General features: G+C 38.4%; 1 protein-coding gene across 1 annotated transcript; it reads right to left on the reverse strand.

Moving 5' to 3' along the window:
• Positions 1-2,506: 2,506 nt before the first annotated feature.
• LOC102012159 (keratin-associated protein 11-1) lies at positions 2,507-3,385 on the reverse strand. The gene has a single exon (XM_005375656.1). It carries the CDS (start codon positions 3,347-3,349, stop codon positions 2,876-2,878), a length of 474 nt encoding a protein of 157 aa, XP_005375713.1. The 5' UTR covers positions 3,350-3,385; the 3' UTR covers positions 2,507-2,875.
• Between the last annotated feature and the right edge of the window lie 14,403 nt (positions 3,386-17,788).

The raw sequence follows: 17,788 nt of genomic DNA on the forward strand, positions 1-17,788 counted from the left end.
TGACATTGTGAATTTACTTAACATCACGAAATTATACACTTGACAATAGTTAAAATGGCAACTTTTATGCTATGTGTACTCTACCCAGTACAAAAAAAATAATGAAATTTGAGGGTTTTTATCCTTGTTGTATAAATGTCTTCCATGCCCCTAAACTTTCAGTAAAGTCTCTTAGACACACAAATGCCTTATGTAAATGGATTTAATGAAAAACAAGGAAAGGAAGTGGGGTAGCTGGAAGAGAAATAGACTGTAAAATTATAATCTGAGCCATAAAATGATCTAATTGTTCTAAAGTTTAAGTTCAGAGCCAGAGATAAGAAAAGAGAAGACACCTTCTCATGACCTCTCCACTAGCAGATTCCCCTGAGATGTTAGGAGCAGCTGGAATGTCCACCAAACAGGAAAGGAGATGGAGCAAATTTCATCCCAATATCAAGTGACAGGTGCCCCACCTGAGATCTGGGCCACACACATATTACTTTAACTGACTTCTGCACACAGAGGCACGAGATGCTATCATCATCTCTGGTTTGCAGATGAGTTAGCCAGGGTTTCCAGAAGTAAGCAAGCCTGCAAGCAAGTGACGGAAGCCACAAAAGTTACACTTCTTCCCCTCCAGCTACAGGATATTGGATACAAATTGCATTTCTAGGCCCTAGGCTAAGAAGAGAAAGAAACCATCACAACCTTATCTCTAAAAAGACTGTTCTTCCTCAGATTACTTTGAAACTTTATAATTTATTATGTAACAAGGCAAAGAATGGTGAGAACTTTCTAAGTTCAAATATAAATAGAATAGCTCTAATAGCAGAAAAAAATGATTCCCCAGAAATAAAAGCAAGGAAATGGCTTAGCAATACCACTATATCCTTTGCATTTCACACTCCTGCAATAAATAGCTCAAACAAGTATTTGTTAATATCAGAACATAACATCTATGTCATTATGTATTAATATATCAATGTCATTTATTAAAAATGAGCAGCCGTTTAGATAAAAACATAAAGATAAAGCATCTCTGTTCTTGTATTTTTATTGAAATCTAGAAAGCTGAAGAACAAAAAACAAAAATATTTTTTAAAAGTACTCTTTAGACCTCTGAAAAATTTTGACTTTTCCAAACTATACGTGAAGTGACCGAAATAAACAATAAATGAAAGCTACTTACACCATGGCTTTGAAAGGGCCATTTAGAGTTCTGCTAGTGATTTGTATTTTAGAATAAACCAGAACATTTTGGAAAACTAAAGTATTTCTTTTTTGGGGAAAAAAAAAGAGGCATGGAATTAATGTATTGTAAAACTCATGTGCTGCTTTAGCGAGAGATTACTGTAAGTCATAGTAAATACTTCTTTGATAAGGGGGACCCTGAGAGTGGAGTCAGCCAAAGGAAAAATTGAAAATATTTCCACTCTGCAAAAATCATGTGTATATTTTGCTTCTGGAAGACCATCAGTGGTATAAAAAACATTTTGCTCTGGCAGCGGAGACAAGGACCAAATTCTCCGCAAGGCTCTAAGCTCCTCCTGCTGGGAGAAAAGCATCTATTCCTCCTGATCCGCGCACCTCATCTGTCTCTATTTTCCGTATATTTGTCTGCTTCTGTTTCTCCTTGTGTGATTCTGAAGAGAAAATATAGAGATGTGTTTCTGGACGTAACAGAGATAAGGACAAAAGCAACCCGACTGGTACCAGTTCTCACTTTCTAATAAAAAGCAAAGGGACTGAGCACATCGACTCCCCATCAGTCCAGATGGAGGCCAGGGGAGCCTGCAAGAATATTGTGCTTGTGATATGTTGTAAAATGTTGTATGTCTGTTAATGTTTCCCTCCTTTTATCTTTAAAATTAAAAAAAAAAAAAGAATCCTGCCATGAGAATTAAAATAAACCAACATGTTTCCGAGATTCTTATTAGTCCTTCCTGCCCAGATTTACTAAAACATGGAAGTTTATTGACTCCAAGCACCTTTAGGGTCCCTGATTTGCTCCAGTGAGGGAGAGGAGGCTAAAAGTAGAACTGCCCTTTGGAGGCAGCCGGTTTTGGAGCCTGGAAATCAACTTGTGTTTTTTTCATCCCTTCCTTCCCTTTTCCCTCCTTCTCAGCTGACCATGCAAGGATTCTTTTCAAATGTTTCTACTGTGCTCTTCTGATTAAGAAAGACTCTGAACCTCTAATTGATTCTAACCCACTGCCCACTTTGTCGTACAGCCTTCTCAGCTACCTTGTTTCCCAAGTAATTTTTCTTTTTCTTCCATGGAAGTCATTTTGTGAGCCCCTAAATATTGAGGGACACACAAAGGACTCCATCAACTCTTGTAGCCCTCACTTCACCGTACATCCAAAGACTCTGGGAATAAGTAAACGAGAATCCCTTGCTCACCAGTGAAACTCAGTGACTAAACCCAGACACTAAGCTCACAAAAAAGACCCTGATCAGCAAAGAATGATTCACAGACCACTAAGTCTCTCAAATAAAGAACTCTGTTGAGACATAATGCAATGCCAACTAATGCAGGTTTATTGAGAAGTACATAGCAAGACAAACTCCCTTTTTCAGAGACAAAAGCAGAAGCCAGGAGATACAGCAGCAAGGGCAAAACATGTCAGAAGCATTGGGACTGGCCTGTGGGTGGTACAGCCTCTGGAAACATTGAGAGACATACCCAGCACCAGGGATCAGCCCTTAAAGTAATCTTAGTGCCAGCCAGAAGAATTCTAGAGTGCCAAAGGCAGCTTGTGCATGGCTGGCAGCCAGAGGTGCAGCGGTTAATGGAGTCGGAACTGAAGAGATTCAGGCGGCATGCTGGAAGATCCTGGAAACACAGCTGGCAGGGCATGGAGTCTTGACTATCTCACTGGATCCCAGACACTTAGCAAGGTCTTCGGCAGCTGGACACGCAGGACTGCTGGTACGTCCTGGAGACCCCACAGGCTGGTTGGTAGACAGTAGAGACTCCTCCCACGGGTTGGCAGACAGTGGAGATACCACCCACTGGTTGGCAGACACTGGAAATGCCTCCCACAGGCTGACAACCACTAGAGACAAAGGAGAGTGGCCGGCTGCAGGGAGTCGAGCAGGTTGTTTGTCGAGAGCAAGTTACCTGGACAGGGTTGGAAATGCAAGAGGTTCGCTGGTAACAGGTTGGCTCGCAAACAGTGGGCTGGCAGCTGGTCTCCTGACAGTGGTCCAGGAGCCAAGAGCCAGTTTGGTAGGAACTGGGCAAATAGATGCCACTCAGGCAGTCAACATCTTGGGTTGTAGCCGTAGCAACTGGGGCCTGGATAGTGTAGCGTCCTCCAGTTGGCCTGGAAGAGCAATTTCTTGTGGAGCAGTTGAAGGACATGATGCCAGGTGGAGGGCAGTGGGTATCTCTCTGAAGTTTAGCTTCTGGATTCTGAATGTCACTTCAAGCTTCTGAGCTTTTATACATCCTTGCTGGTGGGTGGGGCTCCCTCCCTGGTTGGCCTGGCTTCCTTGGCTCACACCAGCCTGCCTTAGAACACCTTGTGAATCTAGAAGTTAATTGTCTCTTAAGAAGCCTTCCCCCTCATAAAGAAAATTTAGTAGTTTGGTAACTAAATCATAAGTCTCCTGCACTGTAGTTAGTCTGGTTTAAGAAGGTTGGTGGACGGCTTCAAAGTGATTGGTCATCCCTGCCCACAGTCCATCCTCCTTCATCTTGCTTGCGTCCAATGAGCATCAATCTGACTGCAACCCCAAACATGCTACGCTCCTCTCACCACGTACTCTCTCCCTTCTAACCAGGCCCAATTTCAAGCCCACACCCTGCTTGGGTTGTCACTCACATTTAATATGTTTTAAGCACAACTTAATCAGTCACTCTTCCATAGATAACGGGGCTTCTAATAGGGAAGGTGCCTCCTTGATATATTTCAAGATGGCAAGACCCACTAGGAAAAAAAGACATAAAGACCTGAATCCAAAGCCTGAGCTGGCTGTCAAATTAATCAGCTGACCAAAGCAAGATGTGCACAGGAAGGCTGAAGGGCAATGGGACCCTCCCTTTCTGTTCAAGTAGTGGAGCAAATTAAATACTAACTAAGTGTAACCGCATTGTAGCCAGGACCCTTTCTAAATAAATTGGATGAGCTTATTCTTAAAATTTTTAATCTAATAATAATAGATAACAGTGTCTCATGAGCCTCATTAATATGCCAATGGAACAGGCTTAGTTAATTTTTAAATTATTATAATGTTAATTTGAAAGGGTAGAGTGTCTTTCTCCCAATTTGCTTAATATATTCAAAACATATTTTATTTTCACACAAGTACTTATACATAGGATGTGTTTTAATCATGGGCAAACTAAGGACTCTTGAAGGTCATTGTATCAGAGATAAAGCTTCTCAAGGGAGAGGAAGTGGGCACTTAATCATTGCTGGGTCATGAATGGGTATGGAAAGAATTTTCTATAATATTTAATTATTTCTTTCACGTTTGGGAGAACTGTAAGGATATTATTTCTCTTTATCTCATCTCACTACAATATATTCAGTCCTGAACACGAAAATGATGCTCCAGAAGTTTCAGCTTACCTGGTAAAGCCAGTGAATCAATGACTTTGAGTCTGGCAAAATAAATCACTTTGACATAGCTTAAGCGGTCAGTGATTTTTCTACTTCAACAAAGCTGTAAGGTCTGACTCACTTCATAAACTAGCTTCCATGGAGTACAGTAATGGATTTACATACATTTGAGGTCTACGGGTAGGCGACATTTTAAATATCCACAAAGCAAGCAGCTTTATGTCAGAACTCATCAGACATCCCCTCGCAAAAGCATCATTCATCTAAATGGGAACTAATGATGCACTCAAACAAGATGCTGTGCTATGGGCTGTGTTATAATTCCCAGGGATCAGCCCTCAGGGACTGCAAGAGTGTTCTCAGGAACAGGGGGAAATTAACAAGATGACTACTTTCTACAATGTTGTGACTCTGTTCTTCCCACCACCAAGAACGTCCCAGCTGGTGTTTGAAGGTCAGAGTCCCTGGTCACGGGGCCTGGCTTGCTTGTTTTAAAGTGGATGAGTAGTTTATAGGCTTCTCCCAGCCAAAGATTTGCAGGCTGCAATGGAAGAGTACTCAATTATGTAACTGCCGAAAAAAGTAAAGTCATTAGGAGGGTAACCCAGAAGAGTCTGTTGGTACCCACTGCAACATTTCTGAAATGACAGAGATTTTTGTAGGTCATTATTTTGTCCAAATTCAACTTTTCCACTGATTTTGGAAATTACAAATAAAGGGATGACAGGAAACATCTCCCATCGGCTCTAGAAGGCAAGGACATAAACATTTTTTGAGCACAGGATTTTCTTTCAGGTAATAAGAGGTCTTGTCTGCTCCATCTCATTGGGTCCGTCCCAAAACTCTGTGGTGTACACATCACATCTCGCCAAAGAGATGAATTTTAGGAAAGTGAATGGCCACTAAGATCATACAGTTTCTATTTCACTAAGTCGAGAGCCAAATAAAACAAAGCCCTTGAGCTGCCAATCCACAATGGTACCATTTTAAACATGATGAGATGCCTTTATTAAAGTATGAATGCAGATTTAGGTTTTTAAAGTTAATCAATCATTGATGATGTAAAGGATGTAGTCTTCATCTTTTTTTCTAAGTTCATCAGTGGGTTAACAGTGAAAATAAATGAAGTAGTAAGTTATAATCATTGCTATCCTTACACTTCTTGTATTTCTTTTTCACTGTCTATGCAGTGTAATAATTGTTATTACATTAGGATAAGAGGCAAGGTTACTATAAACTCAGCAAGAAAAACAAAGTTCTCAATAACTTGAAGCCACCATTTAAATCTGCAATTATTCATAATGGCAATGCATGCAACTAATTCTTCTCAGAGAATAGCAGAGTAATGAATTGATTTTTTCATCCTACCTACTTTCCAGAGATCTACCATTTTTCAATCTGTTGAGCAGACCCACTAGAGTTTAATTCTTAAAAGAAACTACTAGTTTGGTTTACATTATGGCTGAAGGCAGATTATTGAAATCCTATATTGCTAAAATAATTTTAGAGTTTGTAAATCATATTTTTCAGAAAGGTCGCTTCAGTGATATTCTCTGAAACTACCCATTGTGGGTTAGGGAAGCTACTCAGTACTCACTTGTATTCTATTTTCAGATATAAACATTTGGGCTGGTTAGTTGGATTCACTGTAAGTTGTAGAACTGTGCCCTGAAGATCACATGAAGTGTGAAGAAACACTACACAAATTCATGCTGTTAAATGCAATGGAAGATAAACCAGCCTTCCCTTGACGTCTAAGAAAAATCATAGCTGCAGTGAGTACGTAAGTAACTGCAATGTGAAACTAAAGCTCAGTGCAAAGACTCAGGAAGATTATTCTCCCTTCTGCAGAGCTTGAAGTGAAGGGAGAGTGTGGGAGAGCAGATGAGGGGAGATCAAAGAACCAGCATCCGTTATCTCCGCCACTGATGGATGATTTACTCTCATTTGTACAGAACAATCTAAATCTCGTGTGATAATTACTGCGGGCTGGAAATGAGCACTTCTTTTCACTCTAAACGGAATCACCACAATAATCATACACAAGGCCAAGAATCTCAGAGTAAATGAGTGCAGCAGGTGTGGGTAACTGAAGGTTTGATATGCAGAAAGGGTGTTTTTCATCACAAAGTTGGTAATACTGTTGACCAACACTCATTCAGGCGAAAAAAGATAGATTTTTTTTTTGTAAATGGGAAGGGGACCAAGGGGTGGAGGGAATGCAGGAGGGGAAGGAGACCGAAAAAGAATTAACATGTGTTATGTACATGTACCAACCCTCCCCAGCTAGTGTCACCATTATGCAGGGCAGACATGTACTAATAAAAATAAAACTTAAAAAAAGCAAAACCACTTTGCCTCATCATAAGGAGGCATCATGAACTTGCATAAAAATTGATAAATATAAAATGAAATTTGGTCGTTTTGTACTTTTTCTGAATGTCCTCTAAGATCCAATTCATTCTTTCTTAACAAACATAAAAAGTTTGAATACAGAGCATCATGCCTGTTTTAAAAATTAACTACATCTTGCATGAGTTGTTCTACTTTATTTTTTTTCAATTTCATGCCGACTCTGGGAAGAATTTCCAGAATCCTTATTAACCAAGACATAAATCCCTGAAGCTTGAGCTATTTGCACCATGAAACTGAATTGAAATTTACGTTCCAAACTCTTTTCAAAAAGCATCAATCATAAGCAGAGCTGAATCACTTGGGCTGGAGGGAACTGCAGGGCAGAAAGTAAGGGGTAAAAGTAGGAAGCAAAGACTAGCAAAATAGGTGCTACTTTTAGAACTTGAAAATAGCAATCACCAGCTACACAACTAGTGTAAAAATAAACTCCCAGAGGGTAGTGGCAAGGCTGAGAAATCCTAAATTGAACTATTCTTTCTTGATGGCTGTTTTCTAAATCATGTAATTTTCCATGTGTGCCTTCACTGAGGATCAAAATCAGGGGACCATCAAGAAAGTTGAGTAGGGTGGACCTGGAGGTCCACACCTGTAGTCCTAGCACTGAGGAAGGCTGAGGCAGGAGGATCAGAAAATGAGTCCTCCCTGGACAATTTAGCAAGACCCTGTCTCAAGATAGAAAAAAATTCTAAGAAGGCTGGAGAGAAAGAGAGAGACAGAGACAGAGAAACAGAGAGAGACAGAGAAAGAAAGACAGACAGAAAGAGAAAGAGAGAAAGGGAGAGAGAGAGATGCTTTGGGAAAATGCATGTGCAGCTGGCATGTACTCCAAACCAGGCCTTCCAAGTAAAAAGAAGTAAGCCCATTTGCCACCAGTAATTGAGTAATGTTTATATAGAAGGCTTAAGAGAGAAGGTACATACTCACTTACAGTGGATCACCTTTCCCTGGCTCACAGTTATTCAGGGCCTGCTAAGTACTCAGGAGACCAGAAAAGTAGATAAGTCTGTCCTTCCCACCATATACTGGGACTGTGTTTCTGTCCTTTCCGCACCTTTCTTGGTCTGATCCCCCTGTCAGGGGATTAGGGTGTAGAACTATGTCAGCACCACCTCAAGTGGGGAACTAGATTTAACTACCAGAGCTAAATGTTTAAACTCCTCTGTTACAGTTCTCTCTATGCTAGATGATAAACTGAGTTCCAAGGAGGATTTTCAGGTATTACACGTTCTTGTGCATTGCTTCAAATTTTTTTCCTCCATTCCTTGCTGCACCCTCTTCCCATAAGCTCTCATCAGCTTCCCAAAGGTACAATCAAAAGTGTTTCCTTCATGTCGGGGGTACTGGCATGTTTGGCTTCCTGCTGCTGGGTGCTCTAGGAAACGAGAATAAGGGTGATCCACACTGTCCTGCTCTGTCTGCATTCCTGTGCATACTACTCCCTCTTCTGTTTATCAATTATTTCAGAATAAATTACCTCAGAACTTTGTAGCATAAAACAACTGTTTATTCTGCCTACTGATTGTGTGGCTAACTTGTACCACCAGAAGTGGGGCTACCCTGGAGTAACAGAAAATATAAACCAGAAATGCTTCCACCTTCCATCCTCCTGGCAGATGCTTTTGCAGTTCTTTTCAGAATGTCCCACAATGTGCTTGTAGTGGTGACCAACTTGAAGACATTTCCCGCAGGGGCTACTCCTACTTTGTATTAGGCTCCTGTGTTGAATTCCATGCCATAAAATTCCTCCCAAAGACTGACTTAAGATTTGCTTCTAAAGGAACTTATACTGAGACACTAAATTCCAACCTTTTCCAATATGGAAGAATTAGAAATAATAATAGCTTTTTACTTCCTAGCTTGGGGCCCCTAGTGGTAGATACATGTCTCTGTCTATGAGATATAAGGAAAAAGCTCTACACAAACTGAGCATCAAATAAGCAATATGTGGGTTTTTAAAGCTATTTCTTAAATGACCAAATAAGAAACTATGGAAGTCTTTAAACACAGATATATGGTAGGCAGATTATAAAACTCCTTCCAAGTAAAGAAAATCACAATTTTTTTTTTCTTAACATAGGCCAGTAGTACCTAAATTTTTGTTTGTTTGTTTGTTTTGTTTTGGTTTTGGTTTTTCTCTGGTACTGGGAACCGAACTCACGACCTTGCACTTGCCAGGCAGGCGCTTTGCTGCTGAGCTAAATCCCCAGCCCCAAGTACCTAAATGTTGACATTTCAAAAACTAAAAGGTTATTGTTGGTTTGATGTCAGAATTGTTTTCTAAAATTAAAAGATCCTTTTTTTTTCTAAACTGAGGTATATATCAACTGTGGTAATAAAAAAAGCCATTTGAGTTTCAATAAACTTATATTTATTTCTGAGTGTATTAATAAATAAGTAGGACTAAGTCATCCAAGCCACAGTTTCACAGATATTACTACATAGGTAAGCCTTAAGCATTTTTTGTTTAAAAAATGAATTGTTAGAAATTTTAGAAAAGTTTATATATAATGTTATATATTATAAACATGTAAATATATACATCATAAACATATATTTATACATATATACATATATATACTATGAATAATTGTGAGGTGGATATGAAAATATGACAAAAGTTGTCAGGATAATAATCACAGTAGCACTGGGCATAGTGACTCAGGCCTGTAATCCCAGCACTCAGGAGGCTGAGGCAGGAGGATCGGCATGAGTTTGAAGCCCGCCTAGATACATAGATAGTTCAGGACCAACCTGAACTACAAAGTAAGACCCTGTCTCACACACACACACATACATATCATGGTAGCAAGTATTTCAATGATTTAATAAGATTGTTTAATATATATTTAAATAATAAATATTTTATGTAGTTGAATAATTCTTTAATTTTATAAATTTAATTTAATTCTGAGACTGTGACCACTTAACCACACCCACTCATGCAAACCTAAATATCCAAGCATCCTGCTCCTTCTTCTGCTTATTAATTACTTTGGAATAAATTACTTTAAAACTTAATAGCATAGAACAACTGCTTATTCCACCCATAGATCATGCTGCTAACGAGTGAACAAAGCCCTGAACATCAGGTTTCTCTCTGCTGCAGGAGGAACGGAGACCAAGGGAGGCCTGGGGTTGTGATTGAGGCCTGGCAGTTGATGCTGATGATCTTCCAGGGCAGCTTTCCATGTGACCTCCCTGTGTAGCTGGGACTTAGGAAAGTAGCTGATCCCAAGAGTGAGAATCCTAAGAAAAGAGAGAGCTGGGCAGAAACTATATTTTCTTAGTTTCAGAAAACATACAGTATCACTTTTGCCATCCTCTGTATTTCAAGGTATCACCAAGGCCAAGGGAAAGTGACATGAATTTTCTTGTTAGAGGAGAGGTAACAATGCCCTGGGTGAGAATGTGGTACTGAAAATATTGTTTTGGCTGTGAAGTTAAAATTACAGTCATTCTGCATTTTGCCAAGACACCAGGGCTAGGAATCTTTGACATGGGTTTATTTTACTCTTAGACAGCCTGAATTTCATGTTTCATATTATTGGAAATATTCAAAGTAATAAAAAACACATTACCTAGAAACACTATGAGAGGATTCTTAAAGGAATTAGAAGTACCTAGAAGTACAAATGTCACTGCACCAACGACTCCTTTGACTTGGGACACCAGCTGCTTACCTGTAGGTCTACATCCCAAGTACAATAAATCTGGCCAAACAAGAAAATTGTCCCCATTTGCAAGAAATACCAGCAGCTCAATAGTAATCTTTCCTTTTGGTTTGCTTTGTCAACCAAATACTATAAAGTCCTTGGGTAATAAATCTGTTTGGGACCTTCTATATTAAATTATAGAGTAGACACCTAAACTTTCCCAAAAGTTATTGAAACTATAACCACTCCACCAATCTAGAAGGAGTAGCTCTTTGAATAGTATAAGTCCTATATTTTAGATGAAAGTGTTTTTCAATTCATTATGGGTTAAAAATTACAAAGGTAGAAGTAACATTAGAAGAATATCCAATACCAGCAGTAATACTGAGGATGATAAATTGTTCCCAAACCCCAGGCTGGCTTCCACTATCTATCAACTTTGTATTCTAAGAGTTGGCTTCCTCAGGACATCCCTCTTTGTAACTGAGTTCCCACTATTTACAGTGAGAATCAAACTCAATGAAAACATTTTTTGTATTTTAGGATAATGTATATTTTCCTGCATGAAACTTAGTTATAGGTAAAGGAGATCACAACTTCAAGCAAAGGGTCACTTGTTCCTTACTAATCCCAGAGGATTGTTCAGTCTTCTCTTTGATAATAAACTACCAAGTGAACCTGAAGCCAGCCACTGGTTTTGCTAATTCACAACAGAACCTAAGCTTGATAAAGTGACCCTTCAGGAAAAGAATTGACTGGTGCTGATGTTCACTTTATTGCTTACCTTTAGTATTCTTTTTCCCCATTGATATGAACTCAGTCACCAAATTATCTTTCCTGGCCCAGAAACACTGAACTCCATACTCATTTTGGTTTAGAAAAGTTTAGATGTAGGTATTATCTTAAAAGAAGTATGAAAATATCTACTGTGCTACACAAAATTAGACATAAAAGGAAAAACTAAGAAGGAACTAGGAAGAGCCAAAGGAATCTGCAGTACGAAGGATTATATTATGTTCTCTATGTAAGGTTAATGATAATTCTAAATTGAATACTGCTTCCAGATCTGAAGTTATAAGGCTAAAGATGTATATGGTAATAGAAATTAATTCAAAATAAATATAAAGTGAAAAAGATTAAATGAATAACATATGGTAGACTTCTTTCAAAATAACCAATTTTTGAAGAGCTGTTTTCAGACAGGGTCATTTTTGATATCTCAGCACCCAAGCAAAAATGTGTTATTAGAAGACCTGTGCTCCAACTAATGGAAATAACTGCAAGATATTGTTATCTTTGCAGAGAGATAGAGGCCTTCAAGGCATATAGTTGGACAAGCAGAAGTTCTTCATATTCACTGGGCAAACACATCCTTCCCAGGCATAATGAACATTCCCTTTACATCCTCCAACCCTTGAGCTAGACTATGAATGTAGAATTCTGAAATAAATTTGGTTTTACAATTACCCACTAGAAATTTGATGTCCTTGTTACTCAGCATAAATATACCAGAATAATTTCAGTGTGAATTGTATGTGTACCCTAGTTTGTAAACCATCTCTAAAGTCTGGCTAACTTGACTCAGTCCTTCAGAACCAGCTAACCTGAGGCGAACTGAGAAGACCACAAGAGAACAGACTAGTCAGGTGGTGACCAGCCCCTCACTTCATCAAAATATAAATGCCAGGTTCAATCTGGACAGTCAGTTCATCTCCCTCAGTACCAAATCATTTCATAGATTTCCCTAGCATAACATTTAATCACATTATCTACTGAAGTTCACCTTCCCTGAGTACTTTTCACAAATAAAATTCCCTTTAAATTAAATAGTTTAAGTACAGCAGCAGTTGGGCTGATTAAATGACCTCTAGCAAAGGTTTGTAATTGTGCATTGAAGCATACCTAAATAGTACACTATGTCATTTGACTCTTTGGGGCATCCCTGCTGTAGTTCTGTCTCCACCAAAAGTCACACTGAAATTTAAACCCCATTTTGAAGGATTTAATGGATGGAAACTTAATTTGACTATTTGGAGGTGAGGTCTTTGGGAAGTAATTAAATTTAAACAAAGCCATAAGATTTGAAATCAAATCCAATGAGACTGTGGTTTTATAAGCAAATATTAATACATCCAAAGAAGAGATAGATTGCAATCCAATAACAGTAAAGGACCTAAACACCCACTTTCAACAATCACCAGATCATCCAGATGGAAAATCAAAAGGAAACATTGGACTCAAACTACAATCTAAACCAAATCAGTCTTATAGATACATGTATACAGAAACATCCGCTCCTCTGCCGCAGAATGCACATCCTTCTCAACTGCATATGGAACGTTCTGCAGGATGTATTACCCCATAGGGCACTCTGAAATTTAGGATGAATGAAGTCATATTAAGTCTTTCTCACCACAGTGGTATAAAACTTAAAAATTAGTCACAGGAAAAACTTCAAAATTTCACAAAAACATGGAAATTAAACAGCATGTTCCTGAACAACCAAATTTAAAAAAGAAATTTAAAAAGTTTTTGAGACAAATGAAAATAGGAACAGACCATACCAAAACCTACAGAAAACAACAAAAGCAGTCCTAAAAGGAAAGTTTATAATGGTAAACACCTAAATAAAAAAAAAAGAAGGAAAATCTCAAAAATCCAACCTAATGTTTCATCTCAAGGAAAGGGAAAAAGAAAAGCTAAGGCTGAAATTACTAAAAGAAGGAAATAACAAATATAGCACACAAATAAATGAAATAGACTTTAAAAACATAGGAAAACAACATAAAGACTTGGTTTTTCAAAAAAGAAAAAGTTGATAAATCTTTAGCTGGACTATGGAAAAGGGGGGAAAACTCAAGTAAATAAAACCAAGATGTTACTACTATGCCACAGGAATAGAATAACCATAACATACTTTTATGGTCCTTTCATTCACTTTATTCTCTTAAAATTTAAATGTAAAGCTACTATATGCTAACAATCTCACTACTGAATATATATCTAAAGAAAATGAAATCAAAATGTTCAAAACCATGTCTGTATCCCCATGTTCATTCAGCACAATAGCCAAAAATTGGAGGAATGGATAAAGAACATGTCCTACGGAATCCTATTCAGCCATTAAAAAGGATATTCTTTCATTTTCACAACTTGCATGAACCTGGAAGACATTAAATGAAATAAGCCAAACCCAAAAAGACAAGCACTACTAACCTTATTCACATGTGGACCCTTAAAATGTTGATTTCATAGAAGTAAGCAATAGCATGGTGGTTGTCATCAGTTAGAGCAATTGAAAGGAAGCAAATATTGGTCAAATCACACATAATTACAGTCAGATAGGAAGAATAAGTCCAGATCTACTGAGAAACATAATAAGCAGAGTACAATATACTGCATTCTTTTAAAAATGCTGAGAATTAATGGTATTTTCACCACAAAAATAGCTCTGTAAGATAATGCATTTTTTAACTACCTAGATTGAACCATTCCATAATGTATATATTCTGCAAGACTTGAAGTTATTGTACATGTTCAATACAGACAATTTTTTCTGCATTAAAAAGTAATAATAAATTGGAGGGAAAAGTTGCACAAGTTCCCCCAGCTTTCCCACTGACTCACAGCCTGACATGAGGCTTCTCCATCAAACTCCCTGGGTCTGTTTCATGATCAGCTGTAAAACAGGATAATGGGCTCTACCTCCCTGAGGATCAGCAAGAATTGAGTCATGGTTTGTAATGTGCTTTGTGATTCATAGATAAAAGGCACTACAAGAAAGCAAACTGTCATTGAGCATTATAAACAGTCTTTATGCCAATTATTTCTAAAGAGGAGATGAATATTCTACACCTGCAAAAGAAATTATAGCAGCATGATGTTCTGGAGAATTTCCAAACACAAAGTAGGTGATTGCTGATTGAATTTTTTTTCCCAGGAATTGGAAATGCCATTCACAGGTGAAGTACAGGGAGAGGCAAAACTGAGGGAGACAGGAAGTAACTACTTGACTCTGGGATCTGGCAAATAGAGGGACTTTACTTTCATATTGCTTGCTGGAACCCAGCCTAAGTAAATTATAGATAAAAAAATTGTACTAGTGTTTAGCCAGCTGCAAAGATCTGGTATTATTCTGACACTTCTTAAAGTTGGAGAAATGATTTCCATGTCCTAGGTATTAGTAAATTAAGGGTAACCCTATTAGGTTTGTTCTTATACTAGAGGATATTAAGAGAAAAAACTAAATTCTAAATTGTATAAATTGATACTTGTATAACTTGTATACTAATTGTATAAAGTCTATACTTTAAATTTCCTACAGATACTTTAGGAGAAGGCTGTGGGGAAAGACACTGTTTATAGCTTATAGTTATAATATTTGACACCAAATAGTAATTCTGCTTATCTATGTTGTGCTTAAATTTACCTCTAAATTATATCTGCACAGGGAAGAAGTAAAAATTTCCCTATTATTATTTAGCAAATTTCCTTCTTTAAAGGTCTCCTGGGCATCCTTGACTTGGAAAATATTGCAAGAATAATTATAATAATTAACATTTACCCTCTTCCAATTAAGAGGGGACTGTAACTTCAGTGATCCAATGGTGAATGTCAATATCTTCCCTATAATATAAATTTAGGGTGGAAAATTAGCAAGTAAAGTGTAGAAAAAGACAAAATATTTCCTAAAAAATTAAATGCTATGATGATTTTTTTTAAAAAAAGAAAGAAAATATCTCAACCAAGGATAACCAGTAGTCTCAGAGTGACCATGAGTTTTCTCCTGAAGAAATTCTAAATTTCCAGTTTTGTAAAATCTTTGCTTGCAGTAGTCAACATACCTGAATAGAAGAGGAGCTATATTGGAGCTATTCAGAGAAAATCAACTAAAAACAAAGGTAATTGAGGAAAGGGAGGGACATACATCCTGTTGCCAAAATCAATCTGAAATAAGAGACTTGTAGATCAAATGAAACATAGATGTAGGACATTGCACTACAGTGATCCAGCCAAGAGGGTTGCCAGTGGCACTTCCACTTGCATACCCAGCAAGAATCACCATACAGGGCTGGGGCTATAGCTCAGTGGTACAGTGCCTGCCTGGCAAGTACAAGATCCTGAGTTCGACTCCTGGTACAAAAAAAAAAAAAAGAAAAGAAAAAAAGAATCACCATACAGCAAAGTCTCCAAGAGATGGATGGATTGCAAAAGCATGGCTTACTCAAGCCAAATAAGATACACTTGGCATACAGGGCCCCTTCCCTCTTTTGCTTTCCTCCACACAGAGAATGATGCTGCCTGGAAACGAATTCCACCAGCACTGCTCCCTCCTCAATGCTGCCAGCTTTTCTTTTTCACACCCTAGCCGACTGGAACCCCAAGAACAACGAGGTTAGGGACCAAAGAGAAGATGATCCATGACCCGTCCTGCCCTGTGACTAGTGAGAGGAACATAGACATGTGGGATTTAAACAGCTGTGGCACACCCCAAGGGAAGAGGAGATTGAAGTGGACTGAGAAGTCTGGGCAGCCTCTGAGGCAGCAGCAGAAGCTGTGAGTGAGTAAAGCTAGGGATTATGGTTGTGGCAGCAGCAATGGTGGTGGCAACAGTAAAGATAGTGAGTGAAGTTGCACAACCCCTCCAGCCCTGCAACTAGTGGCATGAGAGAATTTAAGCAATCTTGTACTGCAACACAGCGATGAGTAGGAGGTTGGCACACCCCTCATAGCAGAGGATATTGAAGTGGGAATGAGCAGAGAGACAACCCACAGCACCCCATCCCATCCCACCCTGCAATAAGCAGTGTGAGAGGACAGAGACGTGCCAGTGGAAGTAGAACCGAGCAGGCTGGTCTGAATGGGAAGACCCAACTGTAGACAGTGGGAGCTTTATCTGTCTTAGAGTACCACAGCAACTGGGAAACAGAAACAGAAACAAACAGGTCTTTAGGGGCTGGGGATTTAGCTCAGCAGCAAAAGCGCCTGCCTGGCAAGCGCAAGGTCGTGAGTTCGGTTCCCGGTACCGGAGAAAAACCAAAAAAAAAAAACAAACAGGTCTTTGTTTTTGTTTTTATGTTGTTTAGGTCTTTATGTTTATTCTTGTTCTGACATATTTGTCTTCTTTCTCCCTTTCCTCAACTATCCCTCTTGATTTTATGATATTATCACATGAGTTAACATTGTCTTTAGTCTCTCTGGTCCACTTTCTTTCTCTTTCATCCACTCTTTCTTGCCTCCTTCTCCAGTTTCCCAAAGCCTAGATGATCATCCTTGGTCCTCCAGCCTTGCTTCTACTAAAATTCTTTTAATTTATCTCTCTATTTTGTGCCCTATGCCTCTTAAATTTCTCTAGCACAGGATAAAGTCATGCTACTAAGGGGAAACTCTTTGCATACAAGTTCCTGATGATGTTAGACTGTGTTATGTAAAAGTAGAACTCGCTCCTATCATTAAAGGCACCAAATTAAAAGTTACTACTCTTTGTCAAATTTTAGGCTGTGCTTGATGCTATGGTTATTGGTAATTGCACTACATTAGCCAGAATCTTATATCTGTTGTAATCAATTGTCTTTCCTTGTATGATAATACTGTGATTGTCTGGGTTCATAAACATCACCACAGTTCAGGACCAAAGGACTGGGTGCTGAGCCAAATAGATAGCAACATCTGCCCCTTAGTAGATTGGGAAGGTAGAATCTTGGGACACACACAAAGACCAAGGACCAGCTACACCTAGAAGACATCTCTGAGGAACATACATTCCCTAGGGAAGGCATGATATTAAGGATAAAGCTATCTACTATAAAAAACTTACAAGCATCAACATAGAAAATAAAATAAATTTAAACAATAGAAAATGACAAGATGAAGAAACAAAATGCAACCCCAGACCTCCAGCTCACCCAGAACAAGTCCAGGTAACAAAGAGATAGAGGAAATCAGAAGCCCCCACCTAAATTTTCTGGAATATTAGCAGCAGAAGTAAAAAAAAAAAAAACACATAAGACTATACAGGAAATCAGAGAAGAAATAATCTCCCAGGTTTAAAAAAAAAAGAGACAGAGATAACAACTATAATGATGCACTTTTCAAGATATCTAAGATATACAAAGATGAAAAAATAGAAGAGGATAAGGAAATGATGGAAACCATAAATACCTAACA

This window comes from Chinchilla lanigera, unplaced genomic scaffold, assembly GCF_000276665.1.
Source record: "Chinchilla lanigera isolate Chin_1 unplaced genomic scaffold, ChiLan1.0 scaffold00006, whole genome shotgun sequence".
Taxonomy (NCBI): Eukaryota; Metazoa; Chordata; class Mammalia; order Rodentia; family Chinchillidae; genus Chinchilla; species Chinchilla lanigera.

What these genes read in the sequence shown, in the direction of transcription:
- LOC102012159 (XM_005375656.1), bottom strand. Translation starts at nt 3,349, where the DNA reads ATGTCCTTCAACTGCTCCACAAGAAATTGCTCTTCCAGGCCAACTGGA.